The sequence below is a fragment of the Anarrhichthys ocellatus genome, unplaced genomic scaffold (genome assembly GCF_004355925.1).
Source record: "Anarrhichthys ocellatus isolate YVR2014 unplaced genomic scaffold, GSC_Weel_1.0 scaffold5, whole genome shotgun sequence".
Taxonomy (NCBI): Eukaryota; Metazoa; Chordata; class Actinopteri; order Perciformes; family Anarhichadidae; genus Anarrhichthys; species Anarrhichthys ocellatus.
The window spans coordinates 11291878-11304968 of record NW_022280035.1 but is presented as its reverse complement, the minus strand read 5'-3'; the positions used below and the strand labels follow the sequence as shown (position 1 = coordinate 11304968).

The following is a 13091-nucleotide window of genomic DNA, read 5'->3' as shown; positions in this document are numbered from 1 at the left end:
ACCATAAGAAGTCTTGAAGAACCCCAAATTTCATAGTATTGGGAGATTATTATTCCCCAAGAAAGGAGTTCTCAGCTATAATGGGCTCAACCAAAATCAAGGTGGTCCCTGTGTCCACTATTCCTTTACCAGTTTATCCATTTGCCAAGTGAACTCCAACTATGTGCACTGCATCAGACCGGGAACAAAACGTTGCTCCATGTTCAAGCTTTAATCAATGCGCTATACTCCTCCCTGCTACTCATTCCAAAACACTTCTTACAGCAACCGCTGCTCATTCAGAATGATATCTTCTGCCTCATTTTCACCCTCTTCAAATAACCCTTGTCCGCAGTCCATTCATTGGCTGCCGCAGGCTGTTTGTAGTTAGATTAAAAACCTTCCCTTACCTTAAGGCCATATGCACCGGCCACTGCCAGCCATTTAGCTCTCCTTTCCTCTGTCTTTTTTCCACATAGTGACCCCTCTTCTCCTGGCTCCCAGAAGAAACTCCCCTCTCTGGTCTGAAAAGCAGAGTCACACCCCATTGTCCATCATTTACTTTCAAGCATCTTCATATCCACAATCATTATTTTTTCAGTGCAAATAACTGCTTTTATCTCACTTCTTTACTCCTTTTTTGTTAAATGCAGAGAATTCTAGGCAGCAGGATGAATTCAGTGAATTATTGCAAACTGCTTACAGGCAGAGTACAAATGGCTGGCAGGTAACGAGCAGACAGAACAAAGCATTCAACGAGATATACAGTAGGTGAGGGGGTGGGGGATGGCCAGGCAGAGTTGATTAAGTGGGTACAGGTGTGTGGATGGGTGTGGCAGTCAGGTGATGGGGAAAGGAGGGAACTTCCAAGGGCATCTGGTGGACGGATGGAACATGGCAATGGTTTGAATTGGGGAACTAGAGATGTATCTAGAGAGACAGGACAGACAGACAGAGTCATCATCAATCATGACAAAAGTTATGACAATTTATCACGAGGAGGACAGAAATAAATAAACATTTCTTTGCATTTCACCCAAAGTCACTTTGTGTGAAAGTGTGTGAAAGTGTCAACTTCATGGTGGCTGTAGACAGAAAGTCAAGGGATCACCAGTGGAAATTATGATTGTCTCAACCAAATTGGGTTCCAATCCATCAGAGCTATTTCACGGAGTAAGATAAAACAAAGCCATGTAGCTTTTATCCTACAAAACCTAAAGTGAACACTACTGTACAGTCTTTATACTGCTTCATTGCATGACTTTTGAGGACATGCTGCTCCAAAAGTCAGTCTGAGACCTCACTACTACAAGGACAGAGGCGGTTGAAGGATGAATGTCCGGGAGAGAAGGGGTGGTCAGGCAGAGAAAGGCAGACAAATACACAGCAGGAGAAATGAGAAAGTGTAATTCCTGCTCAGCACAATTTATCATGCTGTACCTGACAGCCACCAACCATAAGTCACCAAATAATCACTCTCAATAATTCAGTGGGATCTCTTGTGTCCTCCCTTCCTCTGCCTGCCCTTGTAACGCATTCCCAAGACACAAAGTCAAACCGCATGCCCATTAACACTCTTCATGAATGCAATTGGACTGGACCGGGTTTGACTCGACTGACTGTATTGCTGCGGTGCATGACAACAGGTTATAAGGAGGGGTGGAGGGAAAAGCGCTGCGTGTTGCTCATTCCTCCCGGTGTTTCTTGCCGATCCTGCGTCTCACCGGCTGGACTAAGAGGCTATCACAATTGACATCTTCATGGGAACGTCCCACTGCATCACTAATAAACAATTCACTGCTGTTTCCTTACATTCCAATAAAATCCTTCTGTACTGTGGAGACACTCAGAATCAGCCAATGCTGTTTCCAGCACCTTGGATTTCCACCTATTTCATAGAGAAATAAGCCCACAGATCAATACCAATTTTGCAAGTGGATAGGAATTCTGCAGGATGAAAAGGTATCACACATAGAAATAAATTATATATATGAGTGACATTAGAAATACAAGTTCTTGATTGCACGATTTCTTGCTAAAATACATTTGTGAAAGAACTGAAGGATAATTTAATGCAGGAACGGAAGGACTTGATCATGATTGAAAGAGATTATGAGGCAGATAAATGTATCATTTTCCCAACAGCATATGTCTCGGTTGGGATAGCTGGCCAGTCCATTCATCCTCGTCATGTTGATGTCAAGGCCCCGCTGCATACGAGTGATGACCACTCTTGTCAAACCAAGTGCTGTCTGTCTGCCTTTGAATGACAGAAATGTAGAGTGTCTGTACTGAAGGACGGATCAATTTCTTTCACTCTGTCCTTTATGTCTCAGTGTTTTTCCTTGTCATACCTTTAAAACCACTGTAATATTTTCTACCCTGAAATAGAAGATATGGATGTTTTTTCTCCCATCACTATCTGAATCTTAATCCACACACCTTTCATACATCGGCAGGGTTTTAGCGCTGACATCTCTCCCTGCTGTGTGTCACTTGTCGACCTTTTCTCCGCGTGTGCGTCCATCATCTCTTTTGTCTGTGACTGCTGGCTTGGGTGATCATGTGTGCGGTGTGTGTTTATTTCACAGAGTGGCACAGGAGGGGATCGCCACCGACTTGGGGATGCTCTGAAAATGTCATTGTTTGGTTGTGCTCTCCTTTCTGACGCAGTTTATACAGCAGTGATGATTTCTCTTCCCCAGCGTGGCCTTCTGCTTCGTCTGCCTGGAATCAGGAATGGTAAATAAGTGGTAATGGGAGTGAATGGGAGGGGAAGTCAGCCAACGTCTTTCTGTCATCACTTTAGAAGGTTGCGACCCTAAAGCACTGTGGCACAGAGCTGCTAAATTATTCAGGCTGTGTCTCAAGCCCCGATCTCTGGAGAAGACGGGCCTGTGATTGCTTGGAGCGGACTGACTGACATTTGCACATGAAAATCGCCTCTGTTTCCCCCAAACACCCATTCTGCTCAAAGGAAACATTAGAGGGACCCTGGTTCTCTGTGATGGGGGCTCTGGGTTGTGGGATGTTTGGTGGCAAAGGAAGAATTGCATTTTAGCTGTGCGACTGAGCATTGAACAATCTAACTCACTCAACTCCTGAAGAAACAAACTACAAGAAAAGTTCAGCTCTGGGGTGAAATTGCACTTTAGGGTAAATTAATATCTAAAAAGTGTCAATATAATGAGCATAAATGCAGCTTGAAATTAGAGTGGCAGAGCAGGACCTAGGGGGATTAGTTGACTCATAAATCATATTTCTGAGTGAGGTCAAGGGCCATTTGACTGAGACATGACCAGAAATGGGATTTTTAGTTATCAGAACTTTCTCACCAATATCGCAATAATACATTGTAGATATTCCAGCACACTTATTGATTAAATGTCAACATTTTGTGTACATAGAAATTCGAGATGCCTGGGATTTATGAAAAAACTAAAATAGAATCAATGTGTTCCAAAAGGCCATTGCAAGCAATCTCAGTGAGTGGTTGAATATCTCTATAATGATGCATTACACTGTACAAGGTTTATTCATGCTGCAAGGCTGGCAAAGAGCATTTATTAGAATAAATCTTTACTCGATTGTTACCAAAACAGTCTATACAATCCAAGTTGTTAACTGTTATTTGGCCAATTAAAGCTGAAGAGCTTTTGATTAATCAGACTCGTAGGACAGTATGTGTGTGTGTGTGTGTGTGTGTGTGTGTGTGTGTGTGTGTGTATGTGTGTGTGTGTGCGTGTGTGTGTGTGTATGTGTGAGGGAAGAGAGTGAGAACATCCCTCTGTATGCTGGACCATGTCTCTGAGCTGATGGCGAACGGAGCATGGGGTGAGGGGTGGGAGGAGGAGGGAGTGGGGAGGTGCAGGGGATAACTGGCCCTGCTGGGAGGGAGGAGAACACAGCTGAAGAGAGGGAGGGTGGGAGAAAGGGGGAAGGAGATGGTGGAGCATCGGACAGATGACAAATTGTGATTAATAAATGTGGTTCAGGACAGCAGTGTGGAGGGTTGTTATTAATAGAGAGAATTAGAGTGGCTGTGCAACTCAATCTGCACACTGTCACTCTGCATCAGGCCCCATAATCAGAACTTAATGAAACAGCACAGCACCAGGATGTGGACACATCTGCTTACAAATCTACTGTACAGTAAACACACATGCCCAGGTAAGTCATGGAGAAAATAATACATTTATGTCAAGGTGCAAGCACAATGTAACACATGGACTAGTGGGCCTGCATGAACAAACTTCATATTCATCTTTGAATCATCTTGCTAGAAACGTGATAATTTTTCTGTGAAGACCTCCATTTATTTTGCTTTTACTCCATGATATATCCTACAGCACTCTTATTTTCAAGGGTCAAACCAAATACAATTATCACATGTTTCTTCATATGTTACTCTTCATGTACAGACCATGAATGTATATGCAGCAATGTAGATGCTTTATTCTTGCCTCAAATCACCTCTTTATATCCCTAATGGCCTCTAAATTGTTTTACAAGAGAGTGTCTTTCACAGCAAAGAATGGGAGCTTGATAGCTGGATTCTTGTCACTGTTAACTGGAAGACGTGAGCAGTGGTCCCCTGGGAGTGACGGCCCTCCGGCAGCAACGTGCCTCTTGGGGATTGCATGTCATCATCCCTCAGAGCTGATGCTCAGTGTGTGTTGGTCACACTCCCTGCGCTGGTGTGGATTGTGTGACAGTGCCACAGCCTCAAAACAAAACAATGTCACATATACCTATCACTGACTGAGATTGTTCCACCCATTACCACTACGCTTGCAAGAAACATTTGTTTTGTTTTGTGCCAAAATCATACAGAGTTAATTAAATGTTGCTGTGAATGGCTGAATTGAAGAATTAGTAGTGTCTTTAAAAAACTACGCAGACAAACCAGCCATAGCAGAAGAGAAATACAACATGAGTAATGTGACCGTAAATAAGTTCCTGCTTCTCTCTTACTTGTTTACACAGAACAGACGAGAGAAAAGCTAGAGCTCGAATTATGCAGGTGTGTGCACAAAAGACAGAGATTTATTCTTAGTGTGTCATTATATATGAAATTAATTATTAAACAAACTGATTATTCAAAAAGCCCAGTACTGTTTCGTACGTTTTCTATTGGTGACAGTGGAGGCTGTGTGAGTCAAAGTAAAGTCAAGTGACACAATAAAGCAATTGCACTGAATTTAAAAAAAAAAAACATTTCATCAACATAATGCATAATGTTGAAATTTTGGCGAGTGTGAATACTAAGGGGAACAAATCAAGAAGAGAATAGGGAGAGAGGGAGACAGACAGCTGAAAGACATGCACATATTTCAATATTAATCACCTCAGTAATATTTTAACAGGCTTTAAAAATCCAATCCTGAGCATATTGCCTCTGACTGTTGGCAATGATTATCTGCCCCATGCTGCTTAGGACCTCTGAGCACTGTTCTAGTAAGACAGACTGACCGACCATGCAAACTGGGACACACAGCCTTCGACTCCCATCTACGCTGCTCAGCTATACCAACTTTTCCCAAAGGAAATATCACAGGCCATCGCTTCCCAAACCTTCTCTCTGTGCTGGAAATTCTGTAATCAAGAAAAGATCTCTTTCAGAGTTTAATTCTTGAGAATCTTCTCACTTGCACGTCGGGCAACAATCAACTTCAACAGTCACAGATACTGTCCAGGCATTGTGCAATGTTTTCATCTCAACGGTCCATCTTTATTCACTCAACAGCTGCTGAAACCTTATGATTGGTAATAGAGGACAGTGTGGAATTTTCTGATCGGTCATGGGAAACTGATGAACTATGGCATTATGTTATTGCTGATATGTTTACAAAACATGATACTACCCCTCACAAGGTAAATGTATGTCTCTAATACAATTACAATTATGTTTTTTGTTTACTTGTATTTTTCCACCCACACCAACTCATCCATGGAAAACCACCTTAACTGCCCCTCCATGTGCGGTGGGATCAGGTTGGTTGATCCCTACATGGCCAGACAGTGGTCATCATATCTGAGGAGAGAGAGGTCAAAGAGGTGGTGGTTAATAAAAAGAGTGTCATCAAATATGCAGTCCTATTCCCCTTGCTCCCAGTGCATCAGTCATCAAACTTTAAACTCGCAGATTTGCGATTGAGCGTGTCAGACAGGTGACACAAAACTCTAAGGAAATGATGATATGAGGTAAAAATCTGCCTAAGATGTATAGCTGAAATGGAAGGTGATCCAGAAACATTTTAGTCCATAGCATCACATTATTTCCCCACTGTCATTGTCACAGTAAGAAAACTGATACAAGAATACCAAACATGGCCTTCCATTACTAATGGTGCAACAACTGTTTGTCCATGAATACCTGTATTTGTCTATGTGTGTGCATATACGTGTTTATGTACCAGAGTGCAAGCATTGTATGTGTTTGTGTGTAAGGTTTTTGGGTTAAGGAAAAAGAGCAGCACAGCTTGTGGGGCAGGGTGTCTCACTAATGAGGCTTTATAGGTGTGGGATGCAAGTCACACACACATACAATGGTCAGGGGAACATTTAGTGTCTCCTCTCCATTCCTCACACATCATGCTGAGGCATTTTTTACTTAAGTCACCGTCCTCTGTCCTCCCTTCTGCGGTGCACAGAAGATGAGAAACATCTGCCTTCATTCTGGAACACTTTATCAAACATTTTCTTCTAAGAGTTTGCCTCTAACAACAGGTGAATGTCAGGCTAACAAGATGCAGATGGGAGGCGTGTTGTCTAGTCCACATTAGGTGCTTGCCAGTAAATGCCAATGCAGCTTGACACAACATAGCAAAATAAAAATGCTAGTATGATGTAAAGGAGAGAGAGAAAGACAGAGAGAGAGAGAGAGAGAGAGAGAGAGAGAGAGAGAGAGAGAGAGAGAGAGAGAGAGAGAGCGAGAGCGAGAGCGAGAGCGAAGGGGAGAGAGATCTAACAGGTGTCGACGAGGGCTGCCCATGGACCACACTGCGATAAGCGAGTCACAGCCACTCTGGATAGGAGCGTCTGGTTGCCATGCGCCCCTCATTTGGAATTGCGTCAAAGTGTTGTAACAGGTATTTTCTGGGCTTAATTTCCTCTGAAGTTAGCTGCATTTAAACTCTATTTTCTACCGGGAAGGAAAAGAGGGGATTAAGCGCTGATTAAGAAACTCTCATCACTTTCCTGGCATCTCCCGCGCGCCCGTCGGCTCTCCGGCTCTCCATTTAAAGTCCTTCAGTCATTGTGGTGGGACGTGGACGGAACGGATTCACAGAAAAATGTTATCTGCTTCAAAAATATCTGTGCATCATAAAGAGCAGATGGTGAGTTTTCTTTGTCTATTTGTGTTTCTTTGTTTCAAATTCAACCAGAAACATGTTCATTGTGCATTGTAGATCATCGCGTATTTTATGTAGGCTAAATCAAATGTAGGCTCAAAAGAAATACAATAAAACTAAATAAAATGATAATTTTCCTTATTTAAAAAATCTAAAAAATAATACCATCTTCATTTAAAACATACCTTTTTATTTTTATCTTTATAATTAGATTTTAATCATTCTTTGAATGAATGCAAATATATTACAGTTAAATGCTGTATACAACAATAAGGACAAATCAATTTAGGGTGTCTGTCCTCTCTTTGCTCTTTTTTCCAGATGCAGATATAACCAGTGGAGGAATCTATTAAAAGGCTTATTGGCTTCCTGAAAACGGCACATTTTTTATGTGGACAGTGACATGTGAATTGTGTCAGGAAAAGATATCTGATCTCTGAACTTTTGTCACTTACAGTCATGGCATTAAGTGAAACATCCACATGAAGTGAAATCCTGCACTTTTTAATTAAGGAAGGGCTTGAAAGATGATTTTTCTTTGAAAAAACTTTAAATTACCCTTCATCCAGCAAAACACAATACAACAATACCTCCACCCCCTCTTCAATGAGCTGAATTTGGCACCATCCCTCGTTTCAGCATACTTTTAATAAGCTTGGCTTCCACAACAACCCTCTCAGTGCCAGTCATGGGTTCTGTCTGATGCTGAAAAATAAACTGAACTGGAGGAAAACGAGGGAAGTCAAAACAATTTGAACAACACTTAATCAGTTAAATTGGTTTTTTTCTGGTGTGTCACCACAAATCTGAGAAATCCAGATTTTGTGCTTATTTCCTTGAACACGGGGATGTGTAAAGTTTTCATCTTTTTAGGCTTTGAAATATTGTGTTCCTGGTCCCTTGGACGTGTCGACCATTTTTCAAGGATCCTCTCATCCGCTTGATTCCTTCCTGGCTGTCTTCCACTTTGCACTCTCTCTCATACTTAGCGCAGTGATACACAGTTTTCCATCCACTCCTCTCCACATCCTTCTGCACCTCTTTACACCAAACTGGTTCTCTGAGAGGCTTCATCCTGGCCGGCACTATTCCAGCCAAGGGGGAAGAGGACTTCCTGACGCTGGCCGCTTCACGGCTCAGCCGCAGGAAACGCGTCATTGGAGCTGCTGTAGGTGTGGCCATGGTTCTAATACTGTTGGTGGCCATTCCCCTGCTGGTCCATACAACCAAAGGGGGGAACGCCGAAAATGCAGGGAGCCATTTTGAAATGCTTGGAAGCTGCAGGATGGTTTGTGACCCCTACACTACGTCTCAGCCTGGCCAGGAGCTGACAGCTGTGTCTCCACCACCCCAGGATTACTCAGGGAAGAAGATTAAGCCTGGGTTTCGTGGGCCTCCAGGGATCCATGGCCCTCAAGGAGCACGTGGACCCCCTGGAGAGCCAGGCAAACCAGGTCCACAGGGGCCCCCAGGTCCAGGTCCTGGTGGCTATTCTCCCTCACTCTACACTCCCAAAATTGCCTTTTACGCAGGGCTACGCAAGCAGCACGAAGGGAGTGAAATACTGAAGTTTGATGACGTGGTGACCAATGTAGGCAACTACTATGAGCCCAGCACCGGCAAGTTCACCTGTCCTCTGCCGGGCATCTACTTCTTCACCTACCATGTTCTAATGAGAGGTGGTGATGGGACCAGCATGTGGGCAGACCTGAAGAAGAACGGACTGGTAAGTAAATGTGTGTGTATGTGTGCATGCAAGAAGGTGTGTGCACAATAGAGGGTATTGTGTATGTGTTTGTATGTATGCACACACACGACCATTCAACAGATTTTTTTTTCACAGTTGACCATCCTGTGTAACCATTGACTCGCATTCACCCCAGTAACATTGAGCTCTTCAGATTCGGAGCACATTCCACTTAGCAGGTGGCAACATGACAGCCAAAGAATGAAAGAGCAATCTTTCTCCTCATTAAAGGAAATGCATGCTGTACAGTCTAAAATCACAGCTACGGATATTTGCATTCTCATACTCACTTTGGCTAAATGACAAGTGGCAGAATGCCGCCGCCGCCAAAAGGAACAGTCTAATTAGTAAGTATCATACACAGAGCTTGATTATCGCCTAAACAGAAGTGCAAAAGAGCACAGGAGAAATGTCTGTCAGTACGTGGACCAGTCAGTTTACATCTCAGCTAAATAAATAATGAATGTAAAATTGACAGTCCACTCATCTACTCGCTCATTCCCCAGACACTAATTAAAGACACGGGCTGATGGGGGGAAGAGGATAGGAGAGGTGGGATACATCACAGGGAATTCACCAGAGGACTCCAAATTCAGGAAACATTCTTCAAGTTGTTTTTTTTACATTCATTCATTCATCAAGGACTTCAAATGCAAATCTCTGCTCAGACCTCCCTTTCTAGACAGGTAGTGCACCAAGGACTCTTAGGCCGTGCACGTGGTCTAATACACGCTCATACATACTGTATGGTTTAATTCGACAGTTGTAAATAAGGTTGATTTAGAATATTCCATTTAGATTTGGTGCCACAAAGGTGAATATGTGTTTAAGGCTGCCTACTCAATGTCTTGTATTATCATTCAAGCCATCTTAACCCGCTCAATAATTTTACATCTTGAATTAGATACCATGAACATCCGCTATACTTTCCTCTCCTCACCCCTCCTCAGCTTGTTCATTGATTCTCCATTAATTATCCTTTCACTCAACTCAATCATTTAACCCTGGTCTATCTGACACCCGTCAGGATTCCTCCTTAAACAGTTGTGTTGTAAAGCGCTCTCCGAACAAGGATCTAAGCAAACAGTGCTTCTTGTAGATGACAATGGAGTGTCTATAAAGTGCTGAGGCTTTCTTGGATATTTCTTTCTGCCCATTGGGTATGTTTTAAACCCAATAAAGAAGGATTGCCATAGCCACAAATTGCCACCTTCCCTTTTGGCTTGAGTCGTAACTTCTACACCATAACAGATACGGTCGTTTGTAACGTTGGCTTTGTTAGGCAGCCGGTCCTCCTGCACATCTCGGGACAGGTTCAGCAAGAATGAATGAAACACAAGAGACTTGACATGACATAGACATGCCGAGGCGTCCACTCTGAGACAGTGAAAGTGAGTAGCAAAACAAGACAAGTGAGTTGATGGAAAGATCAGGGGTGGAGCAGAGGAAGATAGATGACTTAATGGAGGCGTGGAGACAGTGGGCTGGTAGACGAGGCATCAGGGAGGCTGGTGGTGAAGGCCGCGATGAGATCAGGCATGATGACCAATGGACACCCACTCAACATGTCTCGGGCTTGACAAGTGATCAAGGTCGGCCAGAGAAAGAGAGACAATTGGTTTACAAACTGTATTTATGCACCAACTGTAGATAGGGAGTGTGAAGTGAAACAGTGAATTAATTAATGTTGGATACCAAAAGATTTCCTCTAGGACTTGTTAGAACTCCGATATCTTTGCTAATGATGTTTAAATAGGCACACTGCCTTAGTGTTGGACTCATGTGACATGAGTGTGGTATGATGCAATGCCAGGATCTCAGGAGGATGTGGGGACTGTGGCAGGGCTTCTATGGGATTCCTAGATCCAATACTTACTACCTTTACTAAGTCCCCACTCTGTGAAGCCTACCTGCTCACACTTCAATCTAACTTTCACAAATTATTGCAGCATCATGACAGGGTTTCAGAGTTAGGGGATTTGTGATTGAAGAGGTTCACGCTTCAGTTGCTTTCATGTTTGTAATGCAATGGTAATTGACTTACAGTACAATTCCAATGTATGATGTGGATGTTTGCTCAACACTGTTAGACCCCATTCACCCCTTTTTAAATGTTAAATGCATAGTTATGAAACAGAGGGCACACAATGCCAAATTCGATAACCCAGTTGGAAAGATGATGCATTTATACATCACTATAATGCTCAATGATTGAATATTAATTTAGCCTTATTCAAAACAAATAGTTATAAATGTACTTCCCGATTGGTGCCCGTGCTATTATAAATGTGTTTAATCACTCTATTCCTAAATCACTGTCAAGGATATTATGCGTTGTGTGCTACTTAATATTCCAGATAGGTGGCAAATGTTATTAAGACGGTCTATGCTAATGTCGGCATGCTGGATGCTATGAAGGTTGGTAATACGTCATGCGTTCCTTCTCAGTGATCCCTTCCTTTCTCCTCATTAACTGGTTGGCGAGCTGTTCACCTACTTATTTATATTCCCATAGTGCACCACTGTATAGCTATAATAAATAATATATTATAATGAACAATGTAGACAAATAGATACTGGCTCGGCTCCCATTTCATTTCCCCTTCTTTTTTTCCACCAGACTCTTTTAATGGCTCAGTTAAAGGTCAAGTTATTATAGTGTTAAAATGTCATCACTTGCTGTAATGACCGGTACCTGTATTAACTTTCCCAGTACAGAGACATAGATATGCTTCAGGTGAAAGATAATAATAAAAATACGCCTCAGAGTGAGGGAAAGTGTTAGATATATATATATATATATATATATATATATATATATATATATATATATATATATATATATATATATATATATAACAGAATTTGCTCTAAGAAGATAATTCAGACAAGATGATGTCTTTCAGTCCATTAGAGATCTAAATTAATTGTACAAATGTGCCTCTGATGAAACACATAATTCAAATATGTCAATCCCTTTCACACCATCCAAAGGTTTTACCTTTATAGTGCAGCAGACTACAGACTGTAACACTGAATGGCAGGTAATAGCAATCTAAGGTACGGTTCAATGCTACAGTTGCTTGTCACCGCGTAATCCCTGGGCTCCCAAAGGAGAGGGAAAACCTATTCAATAAATATTCTATTTCCACAACATCGCCCCCCACCACCCGTCACCAACCCTCCTGCCATGTGCTGGAGTCCCTTAGGTAAGTTTAACAGCTACTTTTCTATTGTCTCCGCTCTAAGAGGTCAGTATATCACAGTGAATGAATCTTGTCAGTTTTATTACCAGTGGAGCACAGACCCACCGATAAAAACAAGGCTTCATATACCCCCACATCTCACCGGTCTCACAAAATAGCCTCGCTTGATCAGTCTGTTGCTCTAGGCCTCCTCCCCTTTCCTCAACCCCCTGGCCCTTGTTTTTGTTTCTTCCCCCTCTCCTACTTTTTGTCTATCCTTTTCTGCCTTCAGCGCTGCAGCTCCACTTGTACAGACAATGACACTGCAGCTACTCCCCACACCTCCACCACCCCTCCCTACTCCCTCCTCCTTGCCTGTGGCCCCCTCTGCTCCCAGGCGTGTTTACTGGAGGCCCTATAATGAAAGGGCTAGGCAGAGACAGAGACAGCCACAGGCAAACCCTGGGGGCCCCTGCCTCACGGCTCACAACCCTTCAAGCTCCAGGATCAGCACAGTGTGCTGCCTGGTTCACATGGATCAGGCTGTGTCCTCCAGCCGTATCCCTCTCCTCCGTTGGCTTCCTGTCCTAATCCCACCACGGCTCTCTCATGCCTGTCTATCTGGCATCTGCATTAATGGACGGCTTGCATTATTCCTTCACGCACAGGAACATCAACTGAAGCACCAATTCACACATTGTATATTGGCAAAATGACATCTATACTGACTGAATATTATTCTCTTGTGTGAGTATTCAGCCGCACTTTCATGAATTAAGTCATGAGAATCTGAGAAGACCTGAGGGGGGGGGGGGGGGGGGGGGG

At 42.9% G+C, this 13091-nt stretch overlaps 1 protein-coding gene across 1 annotated transcript in view; it reads left to right on the top strand.

Moving 5' to 3' along the window:
- The first annotated feature begins 8332 nt into the window (after positions 1–8332).
- Positions 8333–13091, top strand: part of c1ql4a (complement component 1, q subcomponent-like 4) — an 8759-nt gene continuing 4000 nt past the window's right edge. The window contains exon 1 of the mRNA XM_031845893.1: positions 8333–9060. Coding sequence (XP_031701753.1) covers positions 8515–9060 — 546 coding nt within the window. The 5' untranslated portion in view covers positions 8333–8514. The remainder of the gene's footprint in view (positions 9061–13091) is intronic.